The sequence below is a fragment of the Myzus persicae genome, unplaced genomic scaffold (genome assembly GCF_001856785.1).
Source record: "Myzus persicae strain clone G006 unplaced genomic scaffold, MPER_G0061.0, whole genome shotgun sequence".
Lineage (NCBI taxonomy): Eukaryota > Metazoa > Arthropoda > Insecta > Hemiptera > Aphididae > Myzus > Myzus persicae.
The window spans coordinates 1-15,785 of record NW_019102340.1 but is presented as its reverse complement, the minus strand read 5'-3'; the positions used below and the strand labels follow the sequence as shown (position 1 = coordinate 15,785).

The 15,785-nt window shown below is 27.6% G+C and overlaps 1 protein-coding gene across 1 annotated transcript; it reads right to left on the bottom strand.

The window, feature by feature from the left end:
* Positions 1 to 7,661: 7,661 nt before the first annotated feature.
* On the bottom strand, positions 7,662 to 12,143 carry LOC111031903 (serpin B4-like). The gene is made up of 9 exons (XM_022312020.1): positions 12,002 to 12,143; positions 11,159 to 11,259; positions 10,284 to 10,363; positions 10,041 to 10,220; positions 9,551 to 9,761; positions 9,259 to 9,467; positions 9,000 to 9,188; positions 8,808 to 8,946; positions 7,662 to 7,869 (listed from the first exon to the last, which is right to left on the bottom strand). The coding sequence occupies exons 2-9, from the start codon at positions 11,166 to 11,168 to the stop codon at positions 7,739 to 7,741; spliced, it is 1,149 nt and encodes a 382-aa protein (XP_022167712.1). The 5' UTR covers positions 11,169 to 11,259; positions 12,002 to 12,143; the 3' UTR covers positions 7,662 to 7,738.
* Positions 12,144 to 15,785: the final 3,642 nt, after the last annotated feature.

The window sequence follows — 15,785 nt, the reverse complement described above, 5'->3', positions numbered from 1 at the left end:
TACAATTCAAATTCTGTTTGTGATCAAACTAAGTTGTGCAACTTACAAGAAACAAAATAATATTGTGTTTGTTTAAAATTCACAGCCCCGCAGACTGCAGGCTATTATTAGATCGTTCATGTTTCATGTTTATACAACATAATTACTTTGCCTTCCAAACATATTTAAATAGGTAGGCACTAGGCATATAATTTAATACATATGATACAATATCTGATATATTGATATATCACAGACGACAAATGTAAATGTACATTTTTTTTGTTCGAGCTATAACTAGACTTGCATCCTAAGTCTTTAGCAAACTCGATTTTACTATTTTAATAAATGTCGAATGCTTAAAATAAAACATTATGATATTCTGCAGATATCCGTATGATATTGCTGCGACACTCAAGGCCGAATTTAGGAATGTGGTGCTACCGGACAATTACAATTTGCCCCTTCTCTGCCCACTCATACTTACAATTTAGTATTTACAAACATCATATTAAAATTTATATTCACAGACATTCCGATTGCACTGAGAGGATCTTAAAATTCAAAATTTCCTGGCTCTAAACTAAAATAATAATTTATTGTCACCAGTTTTTTGAAAGATTTTTACCAATTTTTTGTCGAAGGATTTTAAAAATCTTTAATAAATTAATTGTATTTACAGTGAGTGGAATTTAAAATGTAATATTAATAAATATTTTTATTTTAATATAATATTATTGTTTTTATACAAGATATGGCATTCCTATAGCTGATGCTTCCCCGTCCAACTGGTTTTTTTTGTTGTTTGATATAAAAACAACATACCTTATTTAATATTATGAAAAATATTAATACTAGTTGAGTTATTATTGATATTATACAATAATAATTTTAATCTCAAATTAAATGTATTTAAATTATTGGATTATGACTAATGAGTAATGACTATTATAATGATCAATATAAACTAAAAACATTTTATTAATATATACAAATCTATAATATAGAAATATTACTAATAATATAATATAGAGGCATCAGGCTTACATTCTAAAATCATTAGTTTCATAACAATAAAAATGATCAAGATTTTGCTATTAATCTAATTCTCTCAATTATTTTTTCAATTGCAGGTATATAACTAGGATATTTTCTTGAGTGCCAGAAAGTGTTATAAGTAGGTATTTAGTAATTATACAGAAAAACACATTTCCTACAGCTATATTGACGACAAGTCGTTAAATTGGCGGTTAAATATTCAATTATTATTGTTGTTTTATTGTTGTATGTGTACAAATTATTGAGGAAAAATAAGTACTACGCCTAAATTATCAATAATACTCATGCAGTTATGTCATATCAATCAACTAGTAAACATAAATAAATATGAATTAATATATAAACTTTGTTTATGTTTTAACTTGATGCGTGAGTGTATACCTACAAATATATTATAGGCTAGTATATAATACTGCTGTTATAGGCAGGCATCCGATACTGCTTAGTCAAAAGTGACTATATAATATAGTTAGGTAATCCACTTAGGTAAATGACTAATAATTTAATACTGACAAACAAAGTACACAAAATTTCGAGTACATGCGACATACGCCATGTATAATACATTTGCAAACTTTCTAACTAAAAACTAAAAAGATATTATAAGCCTTCAATAGTTAATCATTTAGTGAGTGTTGTCGATATTCGACATGCTGTTAAAAGGTATGGTTATCAGCTATAATAATATTATATAATAATTTAATAGTACCAATGTACACTGCCATTAGTTACAATACTCCAATTGCGCTTATATTGACTATTGTAGCCGTTCGTGTCCCACTCAATAATGCGAGTTACCCCTTTGTATGGGTACAACATTACATTAAAAGGAATATCTTAAGCACTCAAGTACCTACTTATATTGTATATACTACATATTATACAGAGTGATTCAAATTTCAAATTTATGTTACAGCATTTTATCATATAGATATTCATAATAGTGAAAAATATATGATAAAAAAACTTATTGATTTAGAAACATCTATTACGATTTCATAATTGTATAACTCTTTACCATATTTTAGGGGGGTTTTGTGGGGTCAACTATAGAAATTCAAATGGAAACCAATACTTTTTTTTGCAAACACAATATGAAGACATTTTTTGAATAAATTTTAGTGCATAAACAACATTAACTAATGTAAAACTCTATGCTTGAAAACTACTTAAAAAAAGTATTGGCTTCCAATTTTTTTGACCCCCCAAAACTCCCCCTAAAATATCGTAAGCAATTATAAAATTATAAAATCTTAATAGATAAATCAAAAAACTTTTGTATTACCAATATATTTTGAACTATTTTGAATAAAAATTTATATGATAAAATGGTAGTAATATAAATTTTGAATCATCCTGTATATATAATTATTAAAAAAAAAGCTCATGGGTGTTCTGATTTTAATCCATAAAATGCGCTGGATACATCAAGAAAGTGGCTGGCGGCTAACTAAGCTTTAAATTCTTCGAAAATTATCTCAATAGAGTCCTCCGATCAGGGAACGAATCCCTAGATTTGTATATACAATATACCTATACAGTCTACCTGCCTAGCCTATATACGAGTAGATCATAATAATATAGGCACTACATAGGTAGGTAAGACATTGTATTATTTGTATTATGCACTAGTAGTTATACTAAACCCCGAAGTGTATTATAGAGAACATACCCAATATAAATAGGATTCGTGTACAGAAATCAACATTTTTGAACAACACAAAACTAGAACATTTTCACCGTCACCACCCTCAAAGTATTATAATATTCCGGGCGGAGTGCCGGAGTGGTAAACTGAGAGCTAAATAATTGGGTGGATATTAGGGCTAGGTAAATTGAGTCCCGAGTAATAATGTTTTTCTAAAAAATTAAATAAATAAATTGTTATTAATTTATAAATAACGACGATAACTTAAAAATAAAAAGTCTCTACATTCAATGAGTACTGTATAGTGACTATAGTCACCAATTAGTGACTATCGATTGCCGATTTGCCGATAGTGTTTGGAAAGACCTTATGAGCACGAAAATCATCACACTTTATTATCCGTCTATCGATCATCAAAAAAACGTATATATCGTCAAATTATACGTAAATTATACCGATGACTATGACAACTAGACCTAGTCACCGGTTGTAGTTCAAATGTTCAACTTCAAAATTACAGTTCTTAAAATTATTTATTACAAAAAACAGTGTGGTTTAATACTATGGATTTAATGACAAGTGAACGAAACAAGACAATTTTTATAGTTGACGGACATAAATTTCTCTGTAAAAGTGGGAAGGAAAATGTGCTTTTTGGAAACTAATTCGGGACTCAGTTTACCTATACCCTTTTCAGACCCGGGACTCAGTTCACCGCAAAAATGGTATTTCGGACTCAATTTACCTAGCCCCATAATATTCAACTGTTCAGGTGGCTGGAAGGTGACGTGTTTTAAGGAGTAATTTTTAGGCATTTCATTTACCTAGCTATTACATTTGAGGTGTGTTTTTGTGTGAGAAATAAATGAATGTTTTTTTTTTTTTTACTAGCTTTTAGCTATACTATTACAGCTCAACAATTATGTAAATTAATGTTAGTATGCGTAATTCATACAATTTGTTATCGAGTACCGGGTACCGACGGCTCACCGCCCGCATATAAGTTTCCGCAAGCTCAGGCACATGTCAGTACCTATGTCAATGATATGAATTCCATCTAAACGCCATGCTATTCAAATGACAAAATGCCAAGCTAGACGGAATTGAAGGATTCGGATTCGACGAACTTTAATTTTGAAAACGTATGTTAATTAGCCATTGTGTTTATTAGGGAAAAGTCGAGAAGATTTTATTTATTCAAATTCTTCGATAAAATATTGACAATTTAAATAATAAAAATTTGGGTATTTTACATATTTAAGTATGCTATTAAGTATTAATTGTCGTAATAATGATACATTTCCACTGCCATGCTTTAGTAAAGTTCTTGAAGATTTTTAATTAGTTTTTAAATTAAAATCCGTCAAACCCAAGTCCCGCAGTTTTATCTAGCTTTTGGCCTGTTTTACGTGATTATTTATGCCTGCTCCAGCCCCCTACACGCATTATATATGATATATATTGGGCATCTAATACCAATATAGGAACACCAAAAAAGAAAAACATACATCGATTTAAAATCAGTTCATTCAGCGATCAGCTCAAAATCTAAAATCTGGCCTGCCGGACGCATGTAAACTCCGCCACAAGTACCTTTTTTTTAGTGATAACTCCGCCAGGAAAAAAAACAGGTAAAATTGGGTTCATGTAAACTTTGTTAGTAAAGGAAATCAAGCCACAGTATAAAATTAATTTATAGGGCAGATATCATGTACATTATTATAATACTCCAAAAAATATACAAAAATTAATAAAAATAATAATTTTCAGAACAAATCATCCAAATTGTCATGGTATTAATGTATTATCATAATAAATAATTGCAATAACTAATAATCATAAAATATGTATCTTGAAACCTACGGGTATGTTATGTAATGTTATAACATGGGGAACTGTGAACTAAAATGATGAGATACAATTTGTACTTTGTAGATATTCTGGCATCTCAGTCTAATATAAATCCATTTTCATAAGCATTTATAACGTTCTCTAACACTATCATTTTGGATTTTTGAGCTCCTTTATTTGAGATATATTATGAAGTTTTACCTACATAAGCACTGGCGGAGTTTCCATATTTCCAGTACAGGCAAGAAAATAAAAATGGCGGAGTTTACATTAGACCTTTTCATTATCTTTTTATCTAACCAGTATTCTGGCGGAGTTAACAATCGCCCGAACTTACCTAAAAATTTTAAAAACCATAACCAAAATCAAACATTTTTAGAAACCTTTAAACTGATATCGGCTTCCTTAAATTATATAAAACATTTACAATTCTAATTAAAATAAGTAATTTCACACTAATAAAAAATTATCTTTAATTAATTAATGCAAATCCTGATGATATAACGAAAAATAATACATTTTAATTTAATTTATTTTATTACTATTGTCATGGAGGTTAATAATTGAAACATACCTTTGACCTTTAATTGTGGTTGTTTTTTATATTTATGCGCTTTATTTATCTTCCGTAGGTACTAGGCAGACTCGCAGGGTGTTTAGTCACACAGATTTTGTTAAATAAGGTACCTAAACCTGATAACTAGAATAATAGTTTATTTTTTTTAAAATAATAACTCAGGACATATTTTGAAGACAGTGTTTATAACTCTGCTTGAAAAATAAGTCCAAGCTATAGACCTATAGTTCAGTCTAATTCTAATTTAAGTTCTAGATCACGGTCTTAGAAGACTGTGTACTATAATATTCCTGTATTTGCCTGTGCATACCATCATTATGGTAGGTATATAATATGATATACAAGGAGGCAGTCAGCCGCAAAATTTGTTAACAAAAATAAGTCGGAATGCATGGATATCAAGGAGAAAAGTTGTTACCTATGTTAATGTTAATGCTAATCTGTATTTTTAGTTTATAATTATATTATTAATAACTAATAAGCCCATATCATATTGTAATATAATTTAAACTATTTAAAGCAGTTACCTATAGCTGATGTTTTTTTTATTCGTCACAATTTAATGTTTACAAATAACTAAATACATTGTACTGAATAGATGAATAGTAACCTGTGTCTAATTGGCGACACGATGGGGTGATCAGTCTGTTTTACAATATTTTATTCAATAAAATGTTATATACCTATTATAAATATAGTTATTCCATAACTATGAATTTACAATAACTAGTTGAAAACCATTCTTGAAACTGGAACCAAAATAGGAAGCATTAAATGAAACAACAATGTTATGAGTAAGAAATAAAAGCTGAAGTTAAAAAAAAATCAAAACACATACACATTATTTTAATCTAAAAATACACAGAATACGTTAAATTATATTTAAAAAAAGTAATAAATGGTTTTAAAAAGATTAATTAATACAAATAAATACTCATACGTTTCTCAAAAAAAAAAAATAAAAAAAAAAAATAATATATGATAATGTTTAAAAAGATTAATGTTGTAAACAATATAAAATTAATCGATTTTGGTGATTCGACCTGCAAACATAATGGTATTACATTTAGTAGAAATAAAAAACATAAACGGATGATCAACAATGACACATTTAAATGATCCTAAACGCTGTTGTTGTTGATATTGGATACCTAAAACATTAAAAACAATAAAAAATTAGCTTATGCATTTGTATTTACTTAATCCAGATTGAAATTTATATTATTTAATAATATTATCGTAGGTCAAATTCATCATAAATTGTGTATTAAAAATGATTATAAAAATGGTTAGTAGGAGTGCAGCCCATCTCTAAAGTACCAACTACATTCACATTACTACCAGAAAGATGCTGATGTAGAAAATGGGAGATTTTTCACCATCTCTAAAGGTGATGGCAGACAGAAAAAAAAACATCATTGTATAATCAATATAATTATAGCTCCGCATAGAATGGTCAAAATGACACAAAAACCGGAAAATTAAAAAAAAATTTTCTTAAAACAGAAACTGGTACAATTAGAAATGGTTTTGAGCCCCGATAAAAATATCCAAATCAACATCATTCTTATACAAAGCAATAAATGGAATAACACTATTATTGAAAGTAAGGCATTTAAGCTATTGTAAAAAATTCAAAACATGGACACATTATTTTAGACTAAAAATGCACAGAATGCACTTGTAGTTATATATTTTAATTTTACTCACAAATCTGTTAATGAAGTCTAAAACATTTATTGTAAATGTTTTTTTATTTAAATCAATAAAAGCAAAGCATTTTAAAAAGAAATACACAAAATATAACAACTCTGCATTTTTCATAATACTAATATAATATTGTACAATTAATAATTATGATGTATTTTGGAGAAATATCAGTAACCATACACGTACATAAATGGTCACGGAAAAATTGAACAACCGAAAAATAAAAAAAAATACTGAATCAATACAAAAATATATAAATCTAATATTGTTCAATCTATCTGACATATGCAATTGCAGCTCTACCTCCATTTCAGATCTATTAAGATTTACATAAGAAAGGCCTTAATCCTGGCGGAGTTTTCATACATCCATTACAGGTGAGAAAATAAAACTAGCGGATTTTACATTCGACCTTTTCATTACCTTTTTATCTAACCAGTATTATATCAGAGCCCAGAATCGGCTCTTTGTGTCAACACTCAACAATATAAGTCAAGATATATATCCATGACATGTTCTATGTACTATTTTAATGGGGTTAAAATACTAATTTTGCGAGGAATATTTAAGAAATAATAATCCCAAAGATAAACTAAAAGTGGGAAATAAGTATTTAGAGATACTACTTTAATTAAAATGTGCGGTTTATTTACGATACCTATAGATTTATCATGGAATAACAATGTTATGAGTTAAAATTAAAAGATGAAGTTAAAAAAACCAAACATATACACATTATTTCAATTTAAAAATACACAGAATACGTTAAATTATATTTTGAAAAAAAGTAATAAATGGTTATAAAAACATTAATTAATGCAAATAAATACTCATTCATTTCTTAACAAAATAAATAAATAAAAAAATAATATATGATAATGTTTAAAAAGATTAATGTTGTAAACAATATAAAATTAATCGATTTTGGTGATTCGACCTGCAAACATAATGGTATTACATTTAGTAGAAATAAAAAACATAAACGGATGATCAACAATGACACATTTAAATGATCCTAAACGCTGTTGTTGTTGATATTGGATACCTAAAACATTAAAAACAATAAAAAATTAGCTTATGCATTTGTATTTACTTAATCCAGATTGAAATTTATATTATTTAATAATATTATCGTAGGTCAAATTCATCATAAATTGTGTATTAAAAATGATTATAAAAATAGTTAGTAGGAGTGCAGCCCATCTCTAAAGTACCAACTAAATTCACATTACTACCAGAAAGATGCTGATGTAGAAAATGGGAGATTTTTCACCGTCTCTAATCATCATAAAATTTATTTATTGCTCATAGAATGTTCAAAATGACACAAAAACCGGAAAATTATAAAAAAAATTGTTCTTCAAACAGAAACCAGTACAAAAGGAAACGGTATTGAACCCTGATAAAAATCTTCCATAATCAACATCATTTTTATAGAAAGCAATAAATAGAATAACATTATTAAAAGTAAGGATTTAAAGCTATTATAAAAAATTCAAAACATGGACACATTATTTCAAATTAAAAATAAACGGAATGCACTTGGAAATATAAATTATAATTTTACTCACAAACCTGTTAATAAAATATAAAACATTTACTGTAAATGGTTCACAGTAATTAATTTGTTAACAAGCTTTAGTAAATAATTAAAAGAACTTTAATAAAATGTTGAGCCAATTAATCAATTTTGGTCTCACTCAGCCTACAAATATTATGTTGTTTTATTTAGATGAATAAAAAAACATAAATGGATGATCAAAAACAAAATCATTATCAGATGATATTGCACACAATGAAGAAGTTTGAAACCTAATTATATTTAACATTATTTAAAATATATTCATAATTAAATTAGCATTACAGCCTATACATATACTTAAAAATTAATGATTAAGTGGGTACTGATTTACATACTTATAAAAACTATAACAATCATTAAATGCATGATATCTAAAGTAAGGTAATGAACTTTATTATTACTTGTAACTGCTGCAGCCTCAGTTCCGTATTCATCTACATCAATATATGCCTTATGCAAAACACTACTCACATGGAGATCACGATCATCAACAATGTTAGAAAAGTTTGCCTCTTGTGTAAACATTGTAGGACATCCAAGCTAAAATATTATTTAAATCAACAAATATACATTTTTTTTTTTCATGTACTTACAATGGATAATATTTCATTCAATTGTAGTGACTGTTCTATTTTGAAACGAGGTAATTTGACTGTAAGGTAATTCAGGGCCATTTTTTTTGAAATATCAAGTAATTTAAATTTTGAAAAAAAATTATCCTCCAGATTACTCAAACCATCTTTAGCATCGGGCAGTAAAATCGTCATTTTAAAATCACAGTTCTGAAAGGAAAAATACAAAATAATACATTTTTCAAAGTTAAAAATTTAAATTTATAAGCAGTATTATCACATTATAAGGTAATTCAAGTGCGGAGAATTTTAGAATACTATCATAATAGTATTGAAAATCACATTCGAGGTTCATCATTTTCACTGGAACTTTGTTGCTTGGAGTCACATAGAAAAATTCATCATAAACATGTCTAAATGGATGTGCCCAAGAGCTTTTAAAATGCACAGCATTTACCAATACTAAAGTAGTATCACGATTAATAGAGTCTATAAAAAAATTGTTTAACAACAATTACTTACATTATGAATATTTAATTATAAACATAAACATTCATATATGAGTTAATTACCTTCGAGAAATACATCTTTGATTTTGTTATTGGTTTCTTTTAAAACCCAATCATTTAAATATTGGCGCTGTTGTTCTGGATCATTTTTGAAATTCAATTTCTCCATAGAAGATTTTAAATATTTCATAGAGTTTTCCACAAAACTTTCTTTGACATTGAAAGCCTTATCAACAAACATTCCGGTTGCCAGTTTCAGATTATCATTTTCACTCTAAAATAGTATTTAAGTACTTTTTATTTTTATAAGGTCATATAGTTACATTTTAATATTTAACAAATTATTTCTATACTGTTTTAAAAATATTTTATTTACAACATTATGATAAAAAAAAATAAATTACCATGAAACTTATATTCCATTGCAATAAATGTCATAATTGTAAAATAGGCAAACAGTAATAGGTACAATTTATATTTGTATAGCATAAAAATATTAATACATAAACATAATGAGATACAATAAATGCAACATGCTGTATAATGAACTCACTGTTATGTCTTCCAATAATTGCTTATACGCTTCTAGTGAATAAGTAGTTTTGTTTAGATGTAAGGTGGCTACTATTTCATCAAATGTTTTTGAAGCTGCTCCAGAACTAGCCATAAACATAATCAAATGAATACTGAACGGAGAATAGAAAATATTTCCTCTTTCAGTTTTTGCCACTTCCTATAGAATTATTATTTATTAGGTAAAAAATTATATTTATAATAAGAAAAATTAATTCTATACCCTGTACAAAGAAAACGAAAAGTCTTGATTTGCGCAGCGTAATGCTTCTAAATTTGTAGAGAGTGCCATCTTTTTTAAATCTGAAATAGGTAAAAACAGTGTATTAATTCACATATAACACTAAGCATTAGGTACATGAGCTGTATTTTAGCTATTCTACATCTACAATATACATTTATTACCAAATAAAGTATTATGGTTTCAAGATAATAATTTTATTTAACATTTATCTAATATTCGATAAATCAATATAATATTTAGACTAGGTACATAAAACTGTTAACTGATCAGATAGTATAATTTGTATTTAGATCATATTATCAAAGTTATTCTACAAGGTAGTCAACATTAAACAGTTAACATCATAGGTACATGTGTTTGTTCCAAACATTATGATGAAAATATGTGATTCACTAATTAAACATATGATTCAGTTCAAAAATTGTATAAATTAGAGTATCCTTAGCGATACCTACCAAAAGCATGATATATGCTACTCGAAACAAAGTTTACCTAGAAAACAGTTTTATTTTTAAAACAATGATCAAAATTATAGTCCAGTGAGATACTACAGATCGTTTTTGATTCCTAAGAGGAATAAATAAGTATGAAATGAATAGTTGATTTTAAAAAATGGAAATTATAATATCATTTTTATTTTGGCTAAAAATTTTGAAAATTTAATACATTTTTCAAAAATTGTTCACATCCCAATCATCAAAAATATAAATTCACAATGTTTTTTTAAGAGTTTAAAGTTTAAATTTTTATAAAAATCTTCAACACCATTAATATTTGAAAATTGTTAAATTATACCTACCTAGTTAAAAAAAAATTAGTGTAATTTTATATTATCATTATGTGAAAGTGCTTACCGTCGCTCATAATGTAGTTGTAGGTATCTCACGAGTGCTGAGTATTTGAAAATGAAACATAGCTAAAATCAATGAGAAGCATTATGAGCAGCCTTGGTATACTAAAAATTATAAAAAATTATTTTAAATTATATTCCAAATGTATATTGAAATTGGAAAACATTTTAATAGATAATTTATAAAAAAATATAAACGTTTTATGATTGTAGGTAAATAGACTGCAAGTCTATAATATCGTTCGACGGTAGGTAATACAGTATCAACAAATATTTCGTTTTATTTGAGCCATTAAATTTAACAACTGCGTATTATCACTAAAATGCGAGAACCACAATATTGCACGTAGGATACGATGTAAGTAGATTGTACACCTCAGAATTAAAAACGTAAAGTATGTAAAAATGATATTTTATACCGCAGAAAAAGATAACTTATACCTATAATGAGTTCAAACTTCAGAAAAAAATTATACGGCGCAAAGATATAGAAATCAGAAAATGTAAAAAACAATATTTTTCAATTAAAATCAGTAAAACAAAATACCGTTAAGCCACATTGAAAATAAAATCGAAAAATCTCATCGACTTCAAACCATGGTTTTTATTATAAGTAGTAGTACGGAGTGAAGCAAAACAAACGGTGCAGTTTTGAACGGTTTTTTTTTAAAAAACGACGCAGCTTACAGAACTGAGGGTATTTTATTCGGTACATCGTGCGACATTGCTAAACACTTATAGAAATTTTAAAGAGGATTGCCCTCAACAGTGTTACATTGATAAGACGAATTCTGAGGTTTTCGGCGGTATTTTGCCACTTATAGACATAAATAATAGCAGTGATTACCTCTCGAATTCGAAGTTTGAGTTCTTCCGAGGCGTGAGGTCGGTTTTCAAAAACACCTTCCTCCAGGTACCTCCATAGTCCACAGCACGATGTAGATAGATAATACGGAGTGGTCACTCGGTGCCGAACTGCCGAGCGACAAGCGAGTCGTAATTTGATGGCATTTAGGGCGGGATTTGACCGCCAGGAGCGCTAAGAAGGCAGATTTTTCGAAAAATACTGTGTAACCGTTCATTCCATTTCAACTTGAGGTTCGTTGTGTATTAATAATAAAAAAAAGTATGAAAGATAAGTAAATTGTGATTTCACCAACAAGTTGAGCATAAAAATACCAACATTTCTATAGAAGAAAATTCCAAAAAATGTTTATTCATAGTATTTTAAGGTCAAAAACACAATGTTTCCAAAACTTGAGAATTTTAAAGTTTTTTGACTGTTACTTACAAATGAAGTTTGAACGATTTTTTTTTTGTAAGTACAATCAAATAAGCATGCAAAAACATACTTTATGAAAAAATAAAATTAAAAAAAAAAGCTCTGAGCTAAATTGCATTTACACCCAACCCAAAGTCTCACATTTGGATTTTAATCGCTATGTTTTTGAGTACATTCTCAGTAGAGCCAGATCTATAAGCTGAAATCAGTAGTAAAGATTATTTAATTAATCATATAAGTTACATTAGTTACAAATTTACAATAATTGTTAATCAATGTCACATTGGCAATATGCCATTACCATAATACTATGTCTATTTGTTCAGAGTATTTTTGATAACATCGTGTATTGAGCTTAAAATACTTTATTTTTTGGAATATTCTTTTAATGAACTGCTGGTATTTGGTATCTTCAACGTCTTAGTGAAATCAAAATTTACATATCTTACTTACTTTATTTTTATTTTTGATAAAACACGTAAAACCTACGATGGTTATAACAAGAGAAAAAAGTAAGTAAGATAAGTAAATTTTGGTTTCACCAACAAATAGAGCATAAATATACCAAAATTTCAAAAAATTGCTTAGGATGTAAACTATACATTCGTTAGTAAAGTTTAAACGTGTATACCGCTACAAGGTATTTTTTGAAAAATCGGCCTTCTTAGTGCTTCTCTAAATGCCATATAATTACGACTAAAAAATGTCTAAGTAAAAAATAGGGTGTGACCACGTGTCCACGTCGTATTATCTACATTGTGCTTCACAGGAAGAAGTCACAAATGCTCAAATCAAGTGAACTCACAGTCCACCACACTTAACCTTTTAGAGAGACGAAGTGCGCTGGGAACAACTGTCAGACTTTGTTCTACAGACCAAACCATGGTTTTTGACATTAACCGTTAAGACTAAAAACAATATTGTGAGATGCCGGACAAAAAAATGAACTCGCGACAGTAGGGTATCTAAATGGCCTATACGCAGAGGTCCGTGTTCTGAATTGTTTAGATTTAAACACTCCAAATAATATTATGTTTCGGAATCTGAAATAAAAAATGTATCGTGTCATCCAAAGAATTCAAAAACTCGTAAACTGATAACAACATATTATATTATATCTGTCATCTATGGCAAAAACCGATCGTCGTCACTCGTCGGAGACGATTCACAATTCTAATAATTTCATTGAACAAAAGAGAAATGTGTAAGGCAACAATAAACATTTTCTCACATATTTCATTCTACTCAAGTCATTTTTATAAAAAATCTCGATTTTTTCAGTTCGGGCTTAGATGAAGAAAGAAGTTTCTCGATATGGCGTCTGCACTCCAGATAGATCCTTGCAGCTATATACTCCCCGAACAGTCGATATACGAAGAGTATACGTAAGTTTGATTACCTATTCTTTTGGGGCTTACATATTTTACTTTTTAGTCTCAAAATTAAAATTTATTGTCCCAGAAAATTTGCTACCCGGGTAAAGTAGGGGCATATTTTTTGTTCCCGAGCGCATCATTGTTCTACTATAATATATTAATATTTCATTATATTATAATTGTATCCAAAAAACAACAATGTTCACAGAGTGGTAAACTCACTATCCTCAAAAGTAATCACCCCGTACGAGTGATTATGAAAAATATACTTTTATACTAGTATAGGTATCTTTATATAATATAGTAAATAGTAATGAAATAAATATAGACACAGGCGTTCAAATATTCTAAAATTTTGTAGTTATTCAAACTTGGGTGTATACGAGTTTAAAAATTAAAGTTACGTAAATTTTAACTTTTTAACTTCTTTTAGAATCCGAGCGGAGCGATGAATGTATTGATTTTACAATTTATTTTTTATTTTTTTTTGTTTCCCTCATCACGTTATTTTGGGAGAGTAAAAGTGCTTAGATTTTTTTCAACAAGCATTTTTTCTGGTATAAATGTGAATAGTATCGGTACTTTGATGGCTCAAAAGTAAAAAATTCTCAATAGTTTTCAAAAGCGGCAGGAAAAACAAACAAAAAATTAATTAAAAAAGTGAATTTTCACGGAAACCCGGTTTTCGACAAAATCGATTTTGGTCTTTGATGTAACTCCAAAAAAATATACCGTAGTATATAGGTACCGTAGATATACATGACATTTTTACTGAATATTTATAACGGCGTTTTCTATAAACTATACAATTTTGACAACAAATTTTTATAAGCCTTTGAATTTTGAATTTTGACAAAATAAGTAATAGTCACGAAAATGTGTAAAATATTTTGAGTTAGAAATTCATAAAAATGTTTCGTTTTATATCTAAGTTTTTAAAACTTAATACAAGATTCCTTATAAGTTTATCTACCTTTATCAAAAAAAATAATTCTACCGGAAAGTCAAATTTAAAATTTTTATAAGCATTTGAAGTTGACATTTTGACAACATTCACTCCATTTCTCATATAGTGATTTTTACTTATTCTTTTATAATGGAAAAACCAATAATTGCAGATATTTACAATTCACACCATTTGTTTATATTTTCAATTCATATACTTAATACAATTTTCAAATTATTTTGACTCGTTTTGAGCTGTTTACAAAAAATTTGAATTTTGATTTTTTTAGTTTATTTAGTTTTTTTTTCCATAATTGTTAATAAAATTGTATTTGTTGGGGAAAAAAGCTTGAAAATTCAATAAAATGCTCCTCATAGATATTTACAATATTAGTTAAAAAATATTTAAAATAAATAGGCTTGATTTTTACAATGAACATTTAAAGTTTAAATTTGAATAAAATTCACATCATTTAAAAATTTAAAATGTACAAATAATTTTATAGTTTAAAATTTTTGAAATATTTAACTTTTGTAGGTTAGGGTTGAAAATTCAAAACAAAGTGTCAAGCAAGTAGGTTATTCTGTTATTATAAAATCAAAAAAATAGTATCTCATATTTTTATTTTCAAATGTGAACTAAATTAAAGATTTATGTTATTTTGTTGTAAATTAAAAATATTATTCGTGGGTACTTGAAACTCTTAAAGTATATTATATTTTATACCCACATTGAATTTTTAAATTTACTTTTTTGTTAATGAATTTAATCTACTGCGTGCAGTACTAATACTTACTAGTAAAATAAATTACTTTAATCACAATAATATCATCAAATATACTAAATTATTAATTTATATTATAAACTGACAGACCGTCGTCGCTCAGAATCGTTTTTCGTATACAATGATTTTTTATTGTTGAATTCAAACTTAACGCCATCCATTACAGTGACCCACTTGTAACCTAATATACAGCAGAGCGACCGCCACAAACCAGATTTTTAGTTTTTTTAATATAATTTTCAA